The sequence below is a fragment of the Daldinia loculata genome (assembly GCF_022478755.1).
Source record: "Daldinia loculata strain CBS 113971 unplaced genomic scaffold F4817scaffold_25, whole genome shotgun sequence".
Classification (NCBI taxonomy): Eukaryota; Fungi; Ascomycota; class Sordariomycetes; order Xylariales; family Hypoxylaceae; genus Daldinia; species Daldinia loculata.
This window is the reverse complement of record NW_026054879.1, coordinates 423,665-439,816: the sequence shown is the minus strand read 5'-3', so window position 1 is coordinate 439,816 and position 16,152 is coordinate 423,665. Positions and strand designations below refer to the sequence as shown.

General features: G+C 47.9%; 5 protein-coding genes across 5 annotated transcripts; 1 reads left to right on the top strand and 4 right to left on the bottom strand.

Moving 5' to 3' along the window:
* Positions 1-295: 295 nt before the first annotated feature.
* Positions 296-3,071, top strand: F4817DRAFT_338056 (DUF1671-domain-containing protein). The gene is made up of 10 exons (XM_049303380.1): positions 296-470; positions 545-764; positions 866-1,267; positions 1,371-1,461; positions 1,536-1,640; positions 1,719-1,930; positions 2,054-2,085; positions 2,187-2,350; positions 2,486-2,699; positions 2,822-3,071. Exons 2-10 carry the CDS (start codon positions 699-701, stop codon positions 2,832-2,834), a joined length of 1,299 nt encoding a protein of 432 aa, XP_049159021.1. The 5' UTR covers positions 296-470; positions 545-698; the 3' UTR covers positions 2,835-3,071.
* Positions 3,046-4,595, bottom strand: F4817DRAFT_338049 (inosine triphosphatase). The gene is made up of 4 exons (XM_049303379.1): positions 3,871-4,595; positions 3,532-3,713; positions 3,416-3,449; positions 3,046-3,293 (listed from the first exon to the last, which is right to left on the bottom strand). The coding sequence occupies exons 1-4, from the start codon at positions 4,116-4,118 to the stop codon at positions 3,191-3,193; spliced, it is 567 nt and encodes a 188-aa protein (XP_049159020.1). The 5' UTR covers positions 4,119-4,595; the 3' UTR covers positions 3,046-3,190.
* Positions 4,596-4,609: 14 nt separating this feature from the next.
* On the bottom strand, positions 4,610-5,779 carry F4817DRAFT_338046 (P-loop containing nucleoside triphosphate hydrolase protein). The gene is made up of 3 exons (XM_049303378.1): positions 5,260-5,779; positions 4,998-5,146; positions 4,610-4,933 (listed from the first exon to the last, which is right to left on the bottom strand). Exons 1-3 carry the CDS (start codon positions 5,440-5,442, stop codon positions 4,729-4,731), a joined length of 537 nt encoding a protein of 178 aa, XP_049159019.1. The 5' UTR covers positions 5,443-5,779; the 3' UTR covers positions 4,610-4,728.
* A 731-nt stretch (positions 5,780-6,510) lies between these two features.
* On the bottom strand, positions 6,511-12,401 carry F4817DRAFT_112913 (putative myosin MYO2). The gene is made up of 8 exons (XM_049297503.1): positions 12,364-12,401; positions 11,587-12,271; positions 11,379-11,511; positions 11,119-11,308; positions 7,231-11,062; positions 7,105-7,178; positions 6,832-7,046; positions 6,511-6,774 (listed from the first exon to the last, which is right to left on the bottom strand). The coding sequence occupies exons 2-8, from the start codon at positions 11,719-11,721 to the stop codon at positions 6,629-6,631; spliced, it is 4,725 nt and encodes a 1,574-aa protein (XP_049159018.1). The 5' UTR covers positions 11,722-12,271; positions 12,364-12,401; the 3' UTR covers positions 6,511-6,628.
* Positions 12,402-13,489: 1,088 nt separating this feature from the next.
* Positions 13,490-16,000, bottom strand: F4817DRAFT_338041 (uncharacterized protein). Its single transcript, XM_049303377.1, has 8 exons — positions 15,570-16,000; positions 15,194-15,501; positions 14,639-15,118; positions 14,470-14,579; positions 14,374-14,416; positions 14,262-14,320; positions 14,120-14,201; positions 13,490-14,060 (listed from the first exon to the last, which is right to left on the bottom strand). The coding sequence occupies exons 1-8, from the start codon at positions 15,842-15,844 to the stop codon at positions 14,032-14,034; spliced, it is 1,386 nt and encodes a 461-aa protein (XP_049159017.1). The 5' UTR covers positions 15,845-16,000; the 3' UTR covers positions 13,490-14,031.
* Between the last annotated feature and the right edge of the window lie 152 nt (positions 16,001-16,152).

Here is a 16,152-nt window from a genome sequence, read left to right as displayed (position 1 = left end):
TTATAAATGGATCTATAAACGTGCATGTAACTTTTGAATATATACCTATTGTGCTTCTCTTAATCATTGTATAATTATTGTATTCTCTTTGTTATATCTGCATTAGATACTGCAATAGACAATGGTATTAGTTCTATGTACTTCTCCCGCTAGCTAGGTACCTCCTTAGGTACCTAATGCAATCAACCATAAGCCTTTACATTCCGAACCTTCCAAAGACGTCCTCAGGGAACACGAGGCATCAGCCGCACACGGCTTCCCTGCTTCCCTGCACCCTGAAGATATGCCCACTTATTCGTTCTTTGAGAAGGAACTATTCCCCCCCTTAAATAATACGAACGAATATGTATGAACCCGATTATGGGCAACAATTCAACCACTCACTAAGTGCGAAACTGACCTACTTCACTCATTATTATTTTTTTCTATCCTTCCGCAAATAAAAAATAGCACTGGTATTAAATGCATAGGTAGTTGAAGCAAACGACCAATCAACCCCCGTGGTCAGGATCCTACCTAACGCATTTACCTAACGTATTACAAGACGCAGGCGCTTACGTCTTTATTCAGCCCGGCGAGAAAGGAGCGAACATTGCATTACGTTCTAGCTTTGTTCTAGCAGCTAGCGAGTTAATAATTAGAAGCGGAAAGAGTAAGAGCATCATTATCTTCACTGCAGCTAGCTTATTATAGTTGTTATGTCGGGTGTATTCAACTGCCCCTTTTGCGGATACAAGGATTCCGTCGAATACAGCATCCTACTTGTAAGTCCCGTAACCCCCCACTCCCCCGTCGTCCTCTCATGCCGAGACGACTACGACGACGACTTCGTTCTTTTCTCCGGGTGCTCATGCGCTTCTCGCAGCACCTGGAGGTCCATCATAGCGAGGGCAAATCCCCGTTCGTGCCGGATGAAGCGCATAATGCAGCTAGGCCGGAGGTAGAAGCTACCGTCGCTAAGGAGGAGCTTACCGAGTATTTCCAATGCCCGGTCAAGAGCTGCGGTGAGATCATGCACCTGGATCGGTTAGACGACCACCTCGAATTGCATAACGCGGAGCAGGTCGGGAATGTGGCTGAAGGATCGAATGCTGGCGAGCTAAGGAGCGCGTCGCCGGAGAGCGGCTCTCAATCTTCTCCTGCGCGAACCCCGGGACCTAGCCGAGCCAAGCCCGATGTACCGGTCGGCCCTGCTCCGAGCGCTCCACCGCTCAACACGACCGGGGACTACCACATAAAATCATCTAAACCCGTTAGGAGACTTGGAGTAAGCTTTCTTCATTTCATAATCTAATCCATCATTTCTTATTCATACCCTCAGATATATTCAACATATAGGGAAATATCAAGTGAGTTGACATGACGTCTAGAAAAAAGAACTCGGCGCGTACTACAACGAGGAGAGAATGCCGCGCTGGCTCGAGGATTTGCTGAGGAAACGCGGGTATAAGAGCTCACAAGGTTGGTTCATCACCAGCTTGTCGAAGCTCGTAAGAGCATGCGTCTGGCGCATATCAACTCACGAATACTCCTAGGCGTAATACCCGTCCTCGCACAGCTCCTGCATCAGAACAAGTACACGCAATACGCGTATCTCTGTCACCCGGAAACGCAACACATCTCCAAGCTTAGAAACGAGGGTATGTATGGCTCACATCTCTACATCTACATATCTCCCTATGTAGGGTAATGGCAATCTAACGACGATTGTTTGATAGGCAGCTTCTGCGGTTACAGGAATATCCAGATGCTGATATCGTATATCGTTGGTACGGGCACGACGGGTGCTGCGGCTTTCGAGAACACTATCCCGAGTATCTTCCAGATCCAGGATCTCATCGAGAACGCCTGGGATCAGGGTATTCACGAAGATGGCCGGACAGAACTCGGTGTCCTTAGGGGCACGCGCAAGTATATCGGAACACCAGAGGTGAGTTCAACTGCCATTTTCTTACTACCTGTTCGGCTTCAAGGACAATTGATGGAAAATTATTCATTCGCCGTGGATTAATATGCAGAAGCCGTTCTAGCTAACTATTACACCTCCCAATAGGCCCAGACGCTGTTCGCAAGTTTAGGTATACAGTAAGTTCTATTGGCTCTTATTATATTCGACGAAGCCATACGCGTATAATGCTCTCTTCTCGTACTTAAATACTAACGTGTCGCTCTTACCTTTCTTCTAGATGGGACATGCAAACGTTCAAGAACCGTCCGGGAGAACCGCCTACTGCTTCGGAGAACAGGATGTACGACGCCGTGGAAGAGTATTTCGCGACGGCGCCAAGCGTCAATATGCAGAGTAAGGTCCGCAACACGATGCGACCACCGATTTATTTACAGCATCAGGGTAAGCCTCTCATAGTCTTTTCCTTTCTCTCACTTATAAACACCATATCAAGATTAAGGAATGGGAAGATTAACACACATAAACTTCCCAATCATTTTTTTTAACTCAGCTTGCTAACACATATACAATTCAAAGGCCACTCTATGACCATCATCGGCATAGAGCGTCAGCCCAGCGGCAACCGGAACCTGATCGTCTTCGACCCGTCCTATGGGGACCCGTCCAACATCACGCGACACATCGACGGCACAAGGCCCGTCGAGTACAACCATCACCCGGACCGCGCGCTCAAGCTCTACCGCCGCGGCCCGAGGTACCTAAGCAAGTATCAAGCTTTTGAGCTCATGAGGTACGTACATACCCGTAGCTAGATTTTCCTATCTCTGTTAACCCTACGCCATGCGCGTGGCGCTTTTCATATTACGAGTCCTGAGTCCTAGGCTGACGCTTACGTATACTTCCGGCGTCTAGGCTAAAAGAATAATCAATCATCTTCCAACTTGAATTTTTTTTCTTCTTCGGTCGCGTGACCAAATCAACTACCTAATCCCGGCACAGCAGACATTTTACACAGTCGGATATCTTCGGCGTCTAAGGAGGCGGGTTATAACGGAGTTGAGATATTAAGCATACCGTATTGTATCCAAGTAACGAGTTAGCGTTCTAATATGTAGAATCGAGGCGGCTAGTGAAGCTTTAGAAATATAAAATGCTTTATTTATCTATTCATCCTTTGGTAGCCGTGATACCGTATAGGGGTTTCTCGCACGTGAGTATGTCTATGTGGTAGGTATGTATAATATGAATATTTAAGTCAATTGTGCGCGTCTAAGCGCCGCCTTACGCCTTCATACCGCCACCCTCGATCCACGCGCGCAGCTTCTCGAGCGCCTTGAAGCGGTGCGAGATCTTGTTCTTGGCGGCCTTGTCCATCTCGGCGTAGCTGTGGTCGTTAGTTTACTTTTTTCTCTTCTATTTTCTTTCTTACACCGTGTAATGCCGGTTGTAGATGGGAACGGGGCAGTGTTAAGGAGAGAAGGAAAAGGGGGAAGGGGCAAAACTTACGTCTGTCCGTCATATTCGAAGATCGGATCCCAGCCTAGGGGAGAGAGGTAGTTAGTTATTTGCTATACTCGCCTTGGTGTAAGTTAAACCGAGGGAATGAGGGGGACGTGTCATACCGAACGTCGTAGGGCCCCTCGGAGGCACGATCTTGCCCTGCGTGCGCCCCTGGAACAGGAGGACTTCCTCGCCGGGCCCCTGGCAGAAACCAAAGGTGGCGACGGCCTGGGCGGACTTGTCCTCGTAGGCTGCGAGGAGGTTGTTGAGGCCGGCGTGGCCGATGGATTGCATGAACCATTTTCTGCGCGGGCTGTTAGTCGGGTATCTTTATATATATATATATTTGTACAGAGGTAGATACACACATCTACCCCCGAAAAAAAAAAAGCGAAAAAACAGAATGGAATGAAATAAAATAAAATAAAATAAAGTAGAGTAGAGTAAGAGAGAGTACATACATATACGGCCCCGGCAGCCCGTTCAGCGCGTCGAAGCACAGGCACGTGTCCTCGACGAGGACGGGGCCCCCGACGGCGGCGGCGGCGGCGCGGCACTTCTCGCGCGTCACGTCCTCGAGGGAGCCCTGGATCTCGGGCAGGTCGAGGGGTTGGTTGCGCACGGCGATGCCGGCTGGTTCGAGGATGGCGCGGACCTCGGAGAGTTTGTTGGCGTTGCCGGTTATGAAGTTGAGGACGGGGGCGGACATGGTGGGTGTGTGTGTGTGTGTGTGTGTGTGTATGAGGATGAGGATGAGGATGAGTGGGTGGGTGGGTGAGTTTGTGTTGTTGTTGGTGGTGGATTGATGTAAGTGTTAGAATAAAAAATAAAAAACCTACAAAATATCTGATTTAGAACGACAAAAGTTAAATCAATAATTCGGTAGATACCCCCCTTTCTAGAAACTGATCTATCTCTTCGATCGGAAAGTCTGTCTTTTTTATATCCTTGAGGAAAAAAAAATATAAAGGTCCGGTGTGACGCACCGGCAACATGCAGACTAATGCAGTAATGCAGATAGTTTGTACGTGTTACTTAGCTGAGGCTAAAAAGTTTTGTCGTTTGCGGCTTTTTGGTGCCGTCTTATTGGCGGAGAGACTTGGCTGGCTATAGACCAACCAACCTTGGGATCAGCCCAACGAGGCGAAGTGCTGGATGCATAGGATTACTGTGGTTTTTACACATGTTGGTTGTTGGTGAGAAATAATATAGGAGGCTGATTTGCACTTTATTTTTTGAGAATATTATACTAAATATCACATCACGAGCCAAGGAGGAATCACGGGTATCTCATCACATTCACTAATTCAACACATCCCCTACTGCCCCCCATCCGCAGCATGATCCTGCTTCCACTGCCTAATCCACGCCTCGATGCGATCGACATTACTCTCCATCTCGTCGGTCGAGTTACTCGTCAGCTCGACGATGATCTGCTCGTCGTAGCTGTCCCGCGCCTCCTGCAGTAGCACCTCCATGATCTCCGAGTCTATGTTTTCTTGTAGTTTTGCTTCGGGGTATTTCCTGCGTCTATTAGCATGGGGAGAAAGGGACGAGGAGAGTAACAACAGCAGAAGGAGAGGCGAACCTTGAGGATAACCGGTCGTATAACGTGCTCGAGTCCACCCGCAGCACCACCACCAGGTCGATCCAGCTCTCGGGGAAGATCTCGCAGCCGTGCCAGTCTATAATGCAACCACCAGCCTTGATATTATCTTCTTCTAGCGCATCGAGTAACTGCCATCTTAATTAGCTCTCATTCCTGCTCTTAGATCCATCCACCTTCATCTTCACACCCGCTCCCCCTAAGTAGAATAAAAGAAAACAGGCAAGAAACTGCATAAACTCACCTTATCCTCATCAACAATCCAGCTCTTAAACTCGTCATCCCAACCCTCATGGCACTCCCTATCCTTAACCACCTGGTTCACCGAGACGTGCCGCAGCCCCGTCCGCTCCGCCAGCACCTCCGCGTGCGTCGTCTTGCCGACGCCTGGCGTGCCCGTGATGATGATGTTTGGATCGGTGCGCATTTTTGCTTTTCCTTTTGCTTTCCCTTTTTCTTTCCCCTTCTCTCTGTGTATTTCTCTGGGGAGAAGCTTTCTCTTCTTTCAAAAAGCCGGTCTGGCTTGAATTACTCTCTTCAACTTTGGTACCAGAGTGATTCCAGTGAGAGAGTATCAGTCAGGGGCGAACTCAACAGAAGAATGCTCAGAAATGAAAATCGACGATTGAAATTATCAATTGCTTAAAACAGCCGTATGTTGATCGAATAGTGCTTTTAAAATCCGATAATTTACTTCCGAATTAATTGCAGCTACAAGCTAGAGGTTTAGTTTTCGTTTTTTGGTTTTTGTTCTATTACGTACCTCTGCCCTTATAGCGAAAACCTTCACTTAGCAGATTTTTATTTTAACCTGGGTCACGTGCATGTACCCGTCGAATCAGGTCGCTTTATTATATACTACTGTTAGACGCAAACATTCATTTATCCATCCCTCTAACACCAACACCAACACCAACACCAACACCATCTTTATGCATTAAGAACGAAGAAACAAAGATATTAAAACTCGAAAACAATTATAGAATTGGAATTGGAGATTAGTAGAGTAGTTTAGGTAGTTCATGGACATTATCTCGTAATTCAAATACGTAGTAAATACGTAGTAGTAGGCTTTGCGTACGCGGAGAGAGAAGAACGCTACCTCGCAGAGTTAAATAATAAAAAACGCATCATCTCTTCTTCGTTTCGTCAGCATGTACAAACCCATACACCTTAGCTAGATGCTACAGTATCACACGTCTCATTTCGTCTCTTCTCTCTTTTTGGTATACACTCTCCTCTCTCCTCTCCTGGCCCGCCACGGGAACTGGGACGTCTAAAATCATCATAAATATAAAAAAAGGCATCAGCTCGCATGCATGCATCGTTAAAACGCCCCCGGTCCGTGGTTCGTGCGAGCCTTTCTAGTTCAATCATGCCTCGATATCCATTAAAATATCCACTTTGGCTCGTCCCAACCGCCACATCTCCCCGTGCGGTCGTCTACGGGACTCGAAGCTGCCTGCTGTCTCAGCCTTTATATGAACCGTCTATGCTGACATGTTCGTCCCGTGCCCCTATCCGCATCCGCCCGGACCTCGCCATATTCTTACTGTTATGGGAAGACGTGGCATCTTAGATCCGGCCGGTCGCAAGTTGCCGGTATTACGGTTCTACGCACTGCCGGTTTCAACTTCGTCGACCTCGGCTAGTTCGCCATCGCCGTCGTCGTACTCGTCCGCTTCCATCTTCTCCTGTTGCGCGATGGCCTGGGCAGATACTATCTCCGCCAACCTCTTTAGTCGAGGAGTTTGTAACCCTGTAAAGAATCTGAGTTAGCCGTCGTCCATCTTGGGTATAAGCACGATAAACTTACATGATGGGGTGTATGTCTCCAGAGCGGTAATAGCGCGGGGTTCTGCGATCTCATACGGTCCACTGTCATCCATATCTACCGCCGTCAACAAGAGAACGTCGCTCTTCTCCGTTACCCTCGATGCTACAGCCTTCATGATTTCTCCGTTGATGGGTTGCTCGTAATCCGCCACTAGATATTGGTTTAGAAGCTTCTGGATTTGGTTGGGAGAGAGCCTGTGAATATGAGTCAGCTACAATAAGTTCTTCGAATCTCAGTCTGTTCTATACTCACATCCAGCAGATATCTTGGATGATCTCAATATCATTCAAGGTCGCCTTCTTGAGCTGTAAGAGTTTCGTTGCTTGCTAAATTGACTGTTAGCCGTAGCCTACAAGTACTCGTTTTCGGTCAACTTACCATAAGATGCTCAAGTTGCAGAGTGCCTTCGGGCATGTCGTGACTCTTGCACCACTCTTCAATCCGAGTAATATTGTAGTTGATTTGCAGGCCACGCTTCCACGAGAGGAAATTCCTGCGCATGAGTAGGTCGTTGAACGCGGTAACGCCCACCAACTTGAGGAGCTCCGTGACGGTTTGTGTAATGATAGTGTCTTCCAAGTAGTAAGCCTTCATCGCCCTGAAGACGTTGTTTAGCAGACTTAAGAGGTTGTCCATGCTGTAAGCAGGCTGCGAGTTGGTCGCCAACAACTTGCCGAGGAATCGGTTGCTTTCGTTCGTAACGAAGCCCGGTAGGGATTGAGACTCAATAATAGCAGGGATGATCATCTTCTGCAGCTTCTTCTTGAGAATCTTCATCCACGTATGATAGATGTTGAATTCCAAACTCTCAAGATCGTGCTTGACAATTTCCAGCAGACGGTCGTACTCATAGTTGTCCGTCTTTTGGGCCTCGTACCAATCCTCGGCAAGGAATACAAATGATAACATCTCGTGCACGTTAGACAACCAGAAGGCACCTGGGTTGATCGCGTCATCCCCATCGTAATGCATAACTTCTTGCTGGATCGACTGCATAACGTTTGCCAAGAATCTCTCCGACTCCTTGACGAAACCATTGTTCCACATCTCGGACGTGACGAGGTTGATGAGGTAAGAGGGAAAGAGAACTTCCTTGTCCGAAGGAGGCGGGTTCGTGTTTGGCGATGGGATCTTTAAGTTCTTGATCAGACCCAATGTCACCTCCTCGTTCAAGCCATCTTCATCGGCAAGCAAGTTCTCCAATTCCATCTCGATAGTGTCCGCGCCCGGGACGTAACCAGCGCCGGGCCTGGCGTTGGTAACTGCCATAGAGACTGGGCGAGGGTTGTACGCCGCACTGAAGCGGTCCATTCCGCTGGGTTCCGCGCCGGCGCTCCTGCGCTTGGGCTTCTTGGACGACACCAAGTTGATGAGGCCGTTGGGAGGAGCGGTAACACCGTTGCCGTTGGTAAGCTCTCCGTTGAGAGGAGCCGACCGCTTGGCCAACTCGAGCTCTTCGGCCATCTGGGCTAGTTGATCCCGCAGGGTCATCTTCTCGTTCTCGTGAAGCGTGCTCTCCCGCTTGATGCGTTCCAACTCGGCATTCGCGGTTCGTAGAGACTCCTTGAGCTCCCGCTCCTCCTCTTGCATCCGCTTGACGCTTGAAGTTGACTCGTCGAAGTTGTGCTGTAGCTTCTTCATCTCCTCCTCCATGGCCTGCAGCTTGGCTACGGCGATACCAGCCTGGTTGGCCTCTGCTTGAAGCTCCTTCGACCTGGTCTCGAGGGCATTGTGACGGGTCTTCCACGACTTGATTTGGTTTTCGTAGTTTTCCACCTGACTCTGAAGATTCTTGTTCTGAGTCTTCATAGTACCCAGGGACTGCGTGAGTTCGACGACCTTGTTTTCCAACTTGTACGAAATCTGCTTCAGGTCGCGAGCCTCCTCGCGTATCGTCTTGTATTCTTTCCTGGCTTGCCTTCCGCGCCACACGCTCTGTATTAATATCACCTTCTTGCGGTAATTTCTCCACGTCTTGACTTGTCGCCTCGACCGCCACACTCGCTGGATGAGAAGAACAGCATTGCCCACGCGAGTTTCCATGATCTCTCTCCTTCGCAAGTAACCCTTGGCAATAGCCTGTACGAGTATGACACTGTTGCGGATTCGCAAGAATTCCCTGCGCTGCTTTTGCCCCTTCCACACCCTCTGTATTGTTGTTGCAGCCTTGACCGTGCGTAATTCCCGAGCTGCTTTCCGGGTCGTGTAGGCTCTGACGAGCGACTGGAAAGTGATGATAGCACTTCGTGCTTCGAGATACTTACGGCGGTAGTATTTGGCCTTGAGATTCTTTTGGATCAAGGTAGCAGCCTCGGTCATGCGGCTCTGGCGAAGGTTTTCCAGGTGCGCAAGCATACCCGCACGGAAGAAGATCTTAGTCAAACCTAGCTGGTAGCTATCGGTTCCAGTGCCTGTTCCCGAACCGAGTGCCTGGGCCAGGATCTCTTTAACTAGCTGCCGAATCTCAGTCTGCCACCGGCTTGACGGTATCAGTAAGTAGTACCGTAGGGCAAACTCCTCGTAAGTCCAGCGTCCGGGGTAACCAGCGCAACTAATACGGATAGTCTCGAGCACACCACAAGCCCTCAGTTGACTGAGCACCATGGGTCCTTCAAACTTCCACGCAACCTTGGCCTCGTTCGGCTTGATACAACGGATGTAGTGGACATTGGTGTTTCCAATTGTGTTCATTAATTCGATAAGCGAAGAACGGAAAATACCACCAAGGGTAGGCTTGCGGTTGACAGCAACTCCTATCTTCCTACCCGCAGCGGGCTTCGCAACGGCGGAGCCCGAGGCAGCGACGTCCTTTTCGCGGACGGCCAATGCTGCCGCGAGCACGCTACTGAGGAACTTATTCGTCGTCGCGCGAAGAATCTCCATATGCTCGTCAGGCACTGTATCCCTATTCTTATCGATGAAACCCTCCGACTCGTACGTGACATCGACAGCATAATGGCAGACGGTGAAGGAAGATTTCCCAAATCGAGGCTTCTTGTAGAACTTATTCTTATTACTAGAAAAGTTGTGATGGAGCTTCGTAACGAATTGCTCATCAGCGCCCATAGGTAGCCTAGACTCTTCGTCGAGAAGAGATAGGATACCTAGTTTACCTTCGATCAAATCGATACACGGCTGGTTGTCAGAGAACTCGATAAATTTCCAGTCGATCTGTTCTCGCACGTATTCTTCTTGTTCTAATCTGAATACGTGCGAGTTAAACTGCTGCTGCAACTTCTCGTTGGCATAGTTGATACAGAACTGCTCGAACGAGTTCTTAGCAAAGTGCTCGAAACCGTAAATATCAAGTACGCCGATAAAGGAGGAAAGACGGCTCAAGACTTCCTCGGTAGCAAGACTCCTGTTGATGATCTCCACCAACCAATCGAAAAGACTCGAATAGATGTACTTGGCTACCGAGTCTCGCACGACTAGAGCTTGCTGTTGTGTCAAGTTCGAGACGATCTTCTCGCCGCGAGTGACAAGCTGCTTCTTCACAATCCACTTGGCGAAGTTTGTGGCGTCGATTCCAAGAATGGAACAAGCTTTCTCTAGAGCAGGTTCCGTAGGGGCCAGTACACTATCATTCCTGGAAGCACCGATCTTAACGTTACCCAGGTGTAGCAGACCGGCGAGGAGGTTGAAGATACCGGCCTGCTGAGCTTCATCGACACCGATTGTCTTCAACGAACTCTTAGTGGCAGCAAATTCGGCCTTATCGTCCATCCCGTCGATCGTAGGAGAGTTTCCCTGGTTAAGGTAATCAAACTGCTCGACCGGTAGTAGGCTAAGTTCCTGCCGTTCTTTATCCGTCGCTCCGGCCAGTAATTGATAGAAAATGTGGTAATTTCTTTCCTTCAGGGGCTGGAATACCAATCTCGACCGTTCGAGGAGGTATGTTCGGATCCTAGCACCAATAATGTTCGTCTTGTTGTCGAACATGATCTCTATATACTTTCCAAATCTTGACGAGTTGTCGTTTCGGGTTGTCTTAGCGTTTCCAAATGCTTCCATGATAGGGTTAGTCGCTAGAATTTGCTCCTCCGTCTCGCTCATGCCTTCGGAGCCCTTCTTGACTCGACCTCCTGGGTTATCTGGGGATTCTCTCGTGGCAAAGTATCGCATAATGTATTTGGCACTGACGGTTTTACCAGCACCTGACTCTCCTGAAACCACGACGGTTTGATTCCTGACGTCTTTGATCATTTTTCTACATCTAGGGTTAGCTACATATGGAATATAATGTTCAGGTGCATGTATGCTCACATGAAGGCTTCTTCGGCGATGGCAAACAGATGGGGGGCTTGCAACTCCCTCTGCTTGCCAGCGTAAACCTGGACCATACCCGGGACATAGAGAGAGTCGACGCGAGCAAACGGATTTGTAGCTATCAGCACTATACCGCTGTACGTGTATATTTCTTTTTGCGCATATCGTAGGCGGATGGCCTGGAGCACTACACAGACAGGATGGTCAATATCTGGGTCCAACATTGGACTAGGAGATGTTGGCGGGGTCATGCATACCGGCCGGCTCGTTAAGATAGGATAGATTTGTTAAATCATCGCTGGCTTCGAGCATCGCAGGGTTCATCAGCGGTGGTAAGGACGGATCGTTGGCATTTTGCAAAGCCTCGGCCGAGAGCTCTATCGTCTTGGTCTAGAAAGCGGATTAGCGGTCAGGGTTATGCTTTGAAAGCCGTCCGACGCCATGCCAACTGCAAACTTCGCATACCTCTTCATTCTCGAGCTTGAAGACCAAGGTCACCTTGTCGCCATCGACGGTCTTCTTGACAACCTCGGATGCCACCCAGCCCTCGGTGGCATCTGGCTGCCAAGCTCTCGTACCAACATCGTAGCTATGCGACATGAGAGGCTATTGATATAATTCGGGTGGGAGAATATAGCAGAAATCAAGATCGGTCGCGTCGCGAAAGGCGGAAGGATATTAGGCCACTTATTAGGGGGAAGCGGTAAGTAGCACGAGGCATTCGTATCGGTCGCTCGAGTTTCGCTGGTTGGACAGGAAGGACAAGCGAGGAAATATGTACTGAACGAAGGAAGCCTATAAAAGCCCACTAGAGAACGGTGTACAGAACGGAGAAAATAGGGCCTGGAAACTGGAAAGGATCTAAATGGCAGGCCCTTCAAGTAGATTATGACGGTGATGCTCACAACTACTATGTAAAGAAGGAGAAAAATAAAATAAGGTGAAGGCGAGGTTTTGTCGACGGCGTTGTGTGATGTTGTACCGCTGTATGTACAATGCAATACCTGCAATAATCTGTAATACCGGTACCTAATGTATGTATTGTCACTTTTATCACTTGATCATGGATGCTGGATGCTGGATGCTGCCCTTCAATGATTGAAATTTAGGGGAGGTAGGGGATAAAGGAGAGCGCGTTACCTATATCGGCCTAGTTCGAGGTCAGTAACAGGGGTTTGTTTTTCGAGAAAAGGGTCTTCCAGCCATTTTTAATTCTTTCAGTTCTTGACGGACCGGGCTTACCTTGTTCGGGGGTTGAAACCGGTGCGGCTAGTAGTACAGCTGGTACAGTTGGTACAGTTTACCTACTAACACAGTTCTAATACGTATTTAGGTATTTGCCAACGTATCTTTTACCTATTAAAAATGTTGCTAAGGCGGTGGCTAAGGCGGTGCGTCTTACATACCTACCTACTGTAGTACAACTGGAAGTCATCCACTTTTCTTCAAGTGGGTGTAATAGTACATTCAATGTTGTTACCTCCGCTTCTTCGCCATTCACTCTTCTCCCTTTTTCGTGCAGAAAGGTTGCGTGCAACTTTAGCGTTTGACAAAGCGCCAATTCTGCAGGTCTATTTTCGTTAATACACTGTTTCCAGTCAATCAAATTAAAGAGATGACAGTATGCACCTGTAGGCTGTAGGTTTGTATGTCGAAAACGATGTACCTGCATACATCAGAATACATTATCGGAAGTGGGATATTTTATATTTTACAATATCTCACTTTATAGTTACATTTATGGTTACAATTCGGATGCTACCTACATCAATGTCTAGATTTCATCCATCTCTCCTAATGAATATACCCAAGCCATATAGAAATATCAATCAAAGATGAAATAAAACACACATGTAGGATCTAAAAGGTGCGAGCGTACCAGGTGCTCCATATTCCCTCCTCCTAGCCTCCACGCCATATCTGCCTCCTTTCCAGGATCCTTGACCGTCTAATGAATTAGCGAGAAGGTAAAAAAAAAAAAGACTCAAGGTTTCTCCCGCCGATGTCAAGCCGGTCCCTACCATTAGGTACTTACTTGTCTGTAACTAGATCATATATATGTACATCATTTTCTACATATTAGGTCAGCTTGTCAAAGACCAGAAAGACCAGGTAAAATATTAAACATTACTAAAAACTAAACGTATGCTTCTCTCCCCGTTGACATTATAGGAGGCGGATATCAAATCCATTTATTCTGGATACAAAATCTGTGTTTGCAGGGGGTAGCAGCCCGAACCTGGTGGTGCATAGAAACCCGACACTCACAACCAACCCTCATCCCCAGATCTCCAAATGTGCTGACATAACACGATACATACGTGGTAACGTACGGGTGTCTATACGCTTGGCCATCTCCAACGAAATGGTTGTTTCATCTTTCTGCAATCCGGAGCCTTTCCTTCTTACGCGGGTCAAGCACAAGCCACAAGTTGGCAAGTCCATCTAAGGGGAAACTACTCACAGTTCAAGCCATTAACTAACTTATTAGTTAAATACTTCGAGTAGAAGCATCGATAGCACTGTATATCTTTCCCCCCTCTGGTTCTTCCCGCATCTCACCGGTGATATCCGTGGATACTAACCAGCTTCGTGCGGCTCTTCGTAATAGGAGATATAAGACACTTAGCGGAACGTCCGGAGCGTCGAGTTATAATAAAACCATGCTTTATAAGTAGCCGCCCAGATAAGTTTATGCTATAATAAATGATACACCTATGCCTTGGGCTTTTCTGTTGAACCTCATGCCCCTTTTCCCAACCGTACTGATGCAATTTTCTTGGGTATCCGTCTTGTCGTAAGTTGAATTTTACATACCCGTCATGCAATAATTATTTGTTTAGCTCAACACCTTCTCATCACTAGAATTCTCCGAATCCGTCTGCTACCCGCCACAAACTGTTACCTTTCCTAATACAGCACGCGGGTCATAACACGGGCTTGCAGACTAGGTTAGCTGTGTACATATGGAAGATGGAAGATATAGATTAGTACTTACAGCTTAATGCTTCGAGCGAATCTTGAATCTCCTTTAGATCGCTCGTCTGGACGTCACTAACGTCCGCCATAAGATAGGCAAGCTGCGTACGTTAGCCTGAAGCGCAATGAATAGATATATATGAAGGAGTGTAAGGACGTACGTCTCCTTTGCTGTCGCTAATCTGCTTATCGACATTGTGGTTGCCGAGAATTTCGTTCACTGCTTAGGTGTAAGTATCCAGATATGACCACGTGTACTGTTACTTTACTAACCCTTACGAAGGACACCAGGCACGTTCTTGTGGATGTAGATGATCTGCAGCGAATTAGAGGTTGCCATAAAAGTGTACGCGGCTAAAGACTTCTTACTCGTGCGTGGTTGGGCTCCTCCAACGTTAACGAACGCATGTTGACCTCGGGCATGTTTACGCTGCCCAAGGTAAGGCCCAGGTTGATATATCGAACTAAAGCATCGCCGACTATGTAGTATTCGCGTTAGCATGGAAATCTCAAGCTATTATAATGAGATATTTATTACCTTCTACGCCGATTGCTCTTTGGGCTTCTTCGGTACTACCACCAATGTGAGGGGTGAGGATGATGTTGTTCAGGCTACGAAGGTCCTCTTCCCAGCCATTCAGGTTGTTAATGAAATAGTCGCCGTTTGCGCGCGGCTCGCTCGGGTAAACATCTAATGCGGCTCCTGCGATCTTGCCGCTGCGCATGGCGTTGATTAGGGCGGGGATGTCAACCACAGTTCCACGGCTAGCATTGATGAGGTACGCGCCGTCTTTCATATGTTTGAGTTGCGCTGCGGAGATCATGTTCTTGGTTTCGGGCAGCTCCGGGACGTGCAGAGTTATAAAGTCGGCCTCTCTCAGGAGGTCTTCTAGTTTGGGTACCTGTCGAGCCGTGCCCAGTGCCATCAAGTTCACGACATCGTAATAAATAACCGACATCCCCATGGCTTCCGCAAGGACGGACAACTGCGAGCCAATATGTCCATATCCGATGATTCCTTTAATGTAGTCGAGATTAGCTCTTAGTGTAGGGGCATTGGTGTATAGATGAGTCTAAGTGGTGTAACACATACCAAGAGTCTTGCCACGGATCTCCCAGCACTTGTTGCTCACTTTGTTCCAGGTGCCCTTGTGCATCTCATTGGACCTATCGCCCAATTGGCGGGCTAGAGATATGATCTCGGCAATGACGAGCTCGGCCACACTACGAGAGTTTGCAAATGGCGAATTGAAGACGGCAATGCCATGATGAGCAGCATACTCCAAGTCCACCTGGTTCGTACCGATGCAGAAACAGCCAATCACTAAGAGGTTCTTGGCCTCGCGAAGGACTTTCTCGCTTAACTTGGTTTTTGAGCGAATGCCAACGACATGAACATCCCTGGCAATTTCTATTAGAGCCCTGCTATTTACTACTTTTCTTATACAATTTGAAGTAATAAAACTCACCGGATCTTCTCTATGAGCTGATCTTCAGGCAGTGAGCTCTTGTGGAATTCGACTTGGTAACCCTGACCAGTCAAAATATCTCTGCCGCTCTGATTGACATTCTCAAGCAAGAGGATTTTAATATCTTGAGTATTAAAGGGCTTAAGTTGCTTCGGCTGAGCTCGCTGGGGAAATGCCCCGCCAAAGCTGGATAGCGGGGAGTGAAATGTGGCAGCTGATGGTGAGACCGACAGTTCGGACTCGGGAGCCCTGAAGATGTTCTGTGCTTGTGACATGGTTTCGCAATTGTATTATTTGAGAATATGGAATGTAAACGTAGGAAATAACGAAGAATGGCTAGTTATGTAAATATAACCAGAAGCAGGTACGATTTGACTCAGAGTCAGGAAAAGTTTTGAAAATGGCTATTGTTAATTTGTTAAAAGTTAGAGCGTCGAGGAAGGTATGTACCACAATTTATGGCTTAGCGCATACGTAGTTTGCAAGCTGTAATACTAACATCCATGCGCCCCGGGCATCAGCCTATCGCTTCACGTAATAAGCCACGAGACCCAACTTTTTTTTTTCATCGACTGTCATAAAG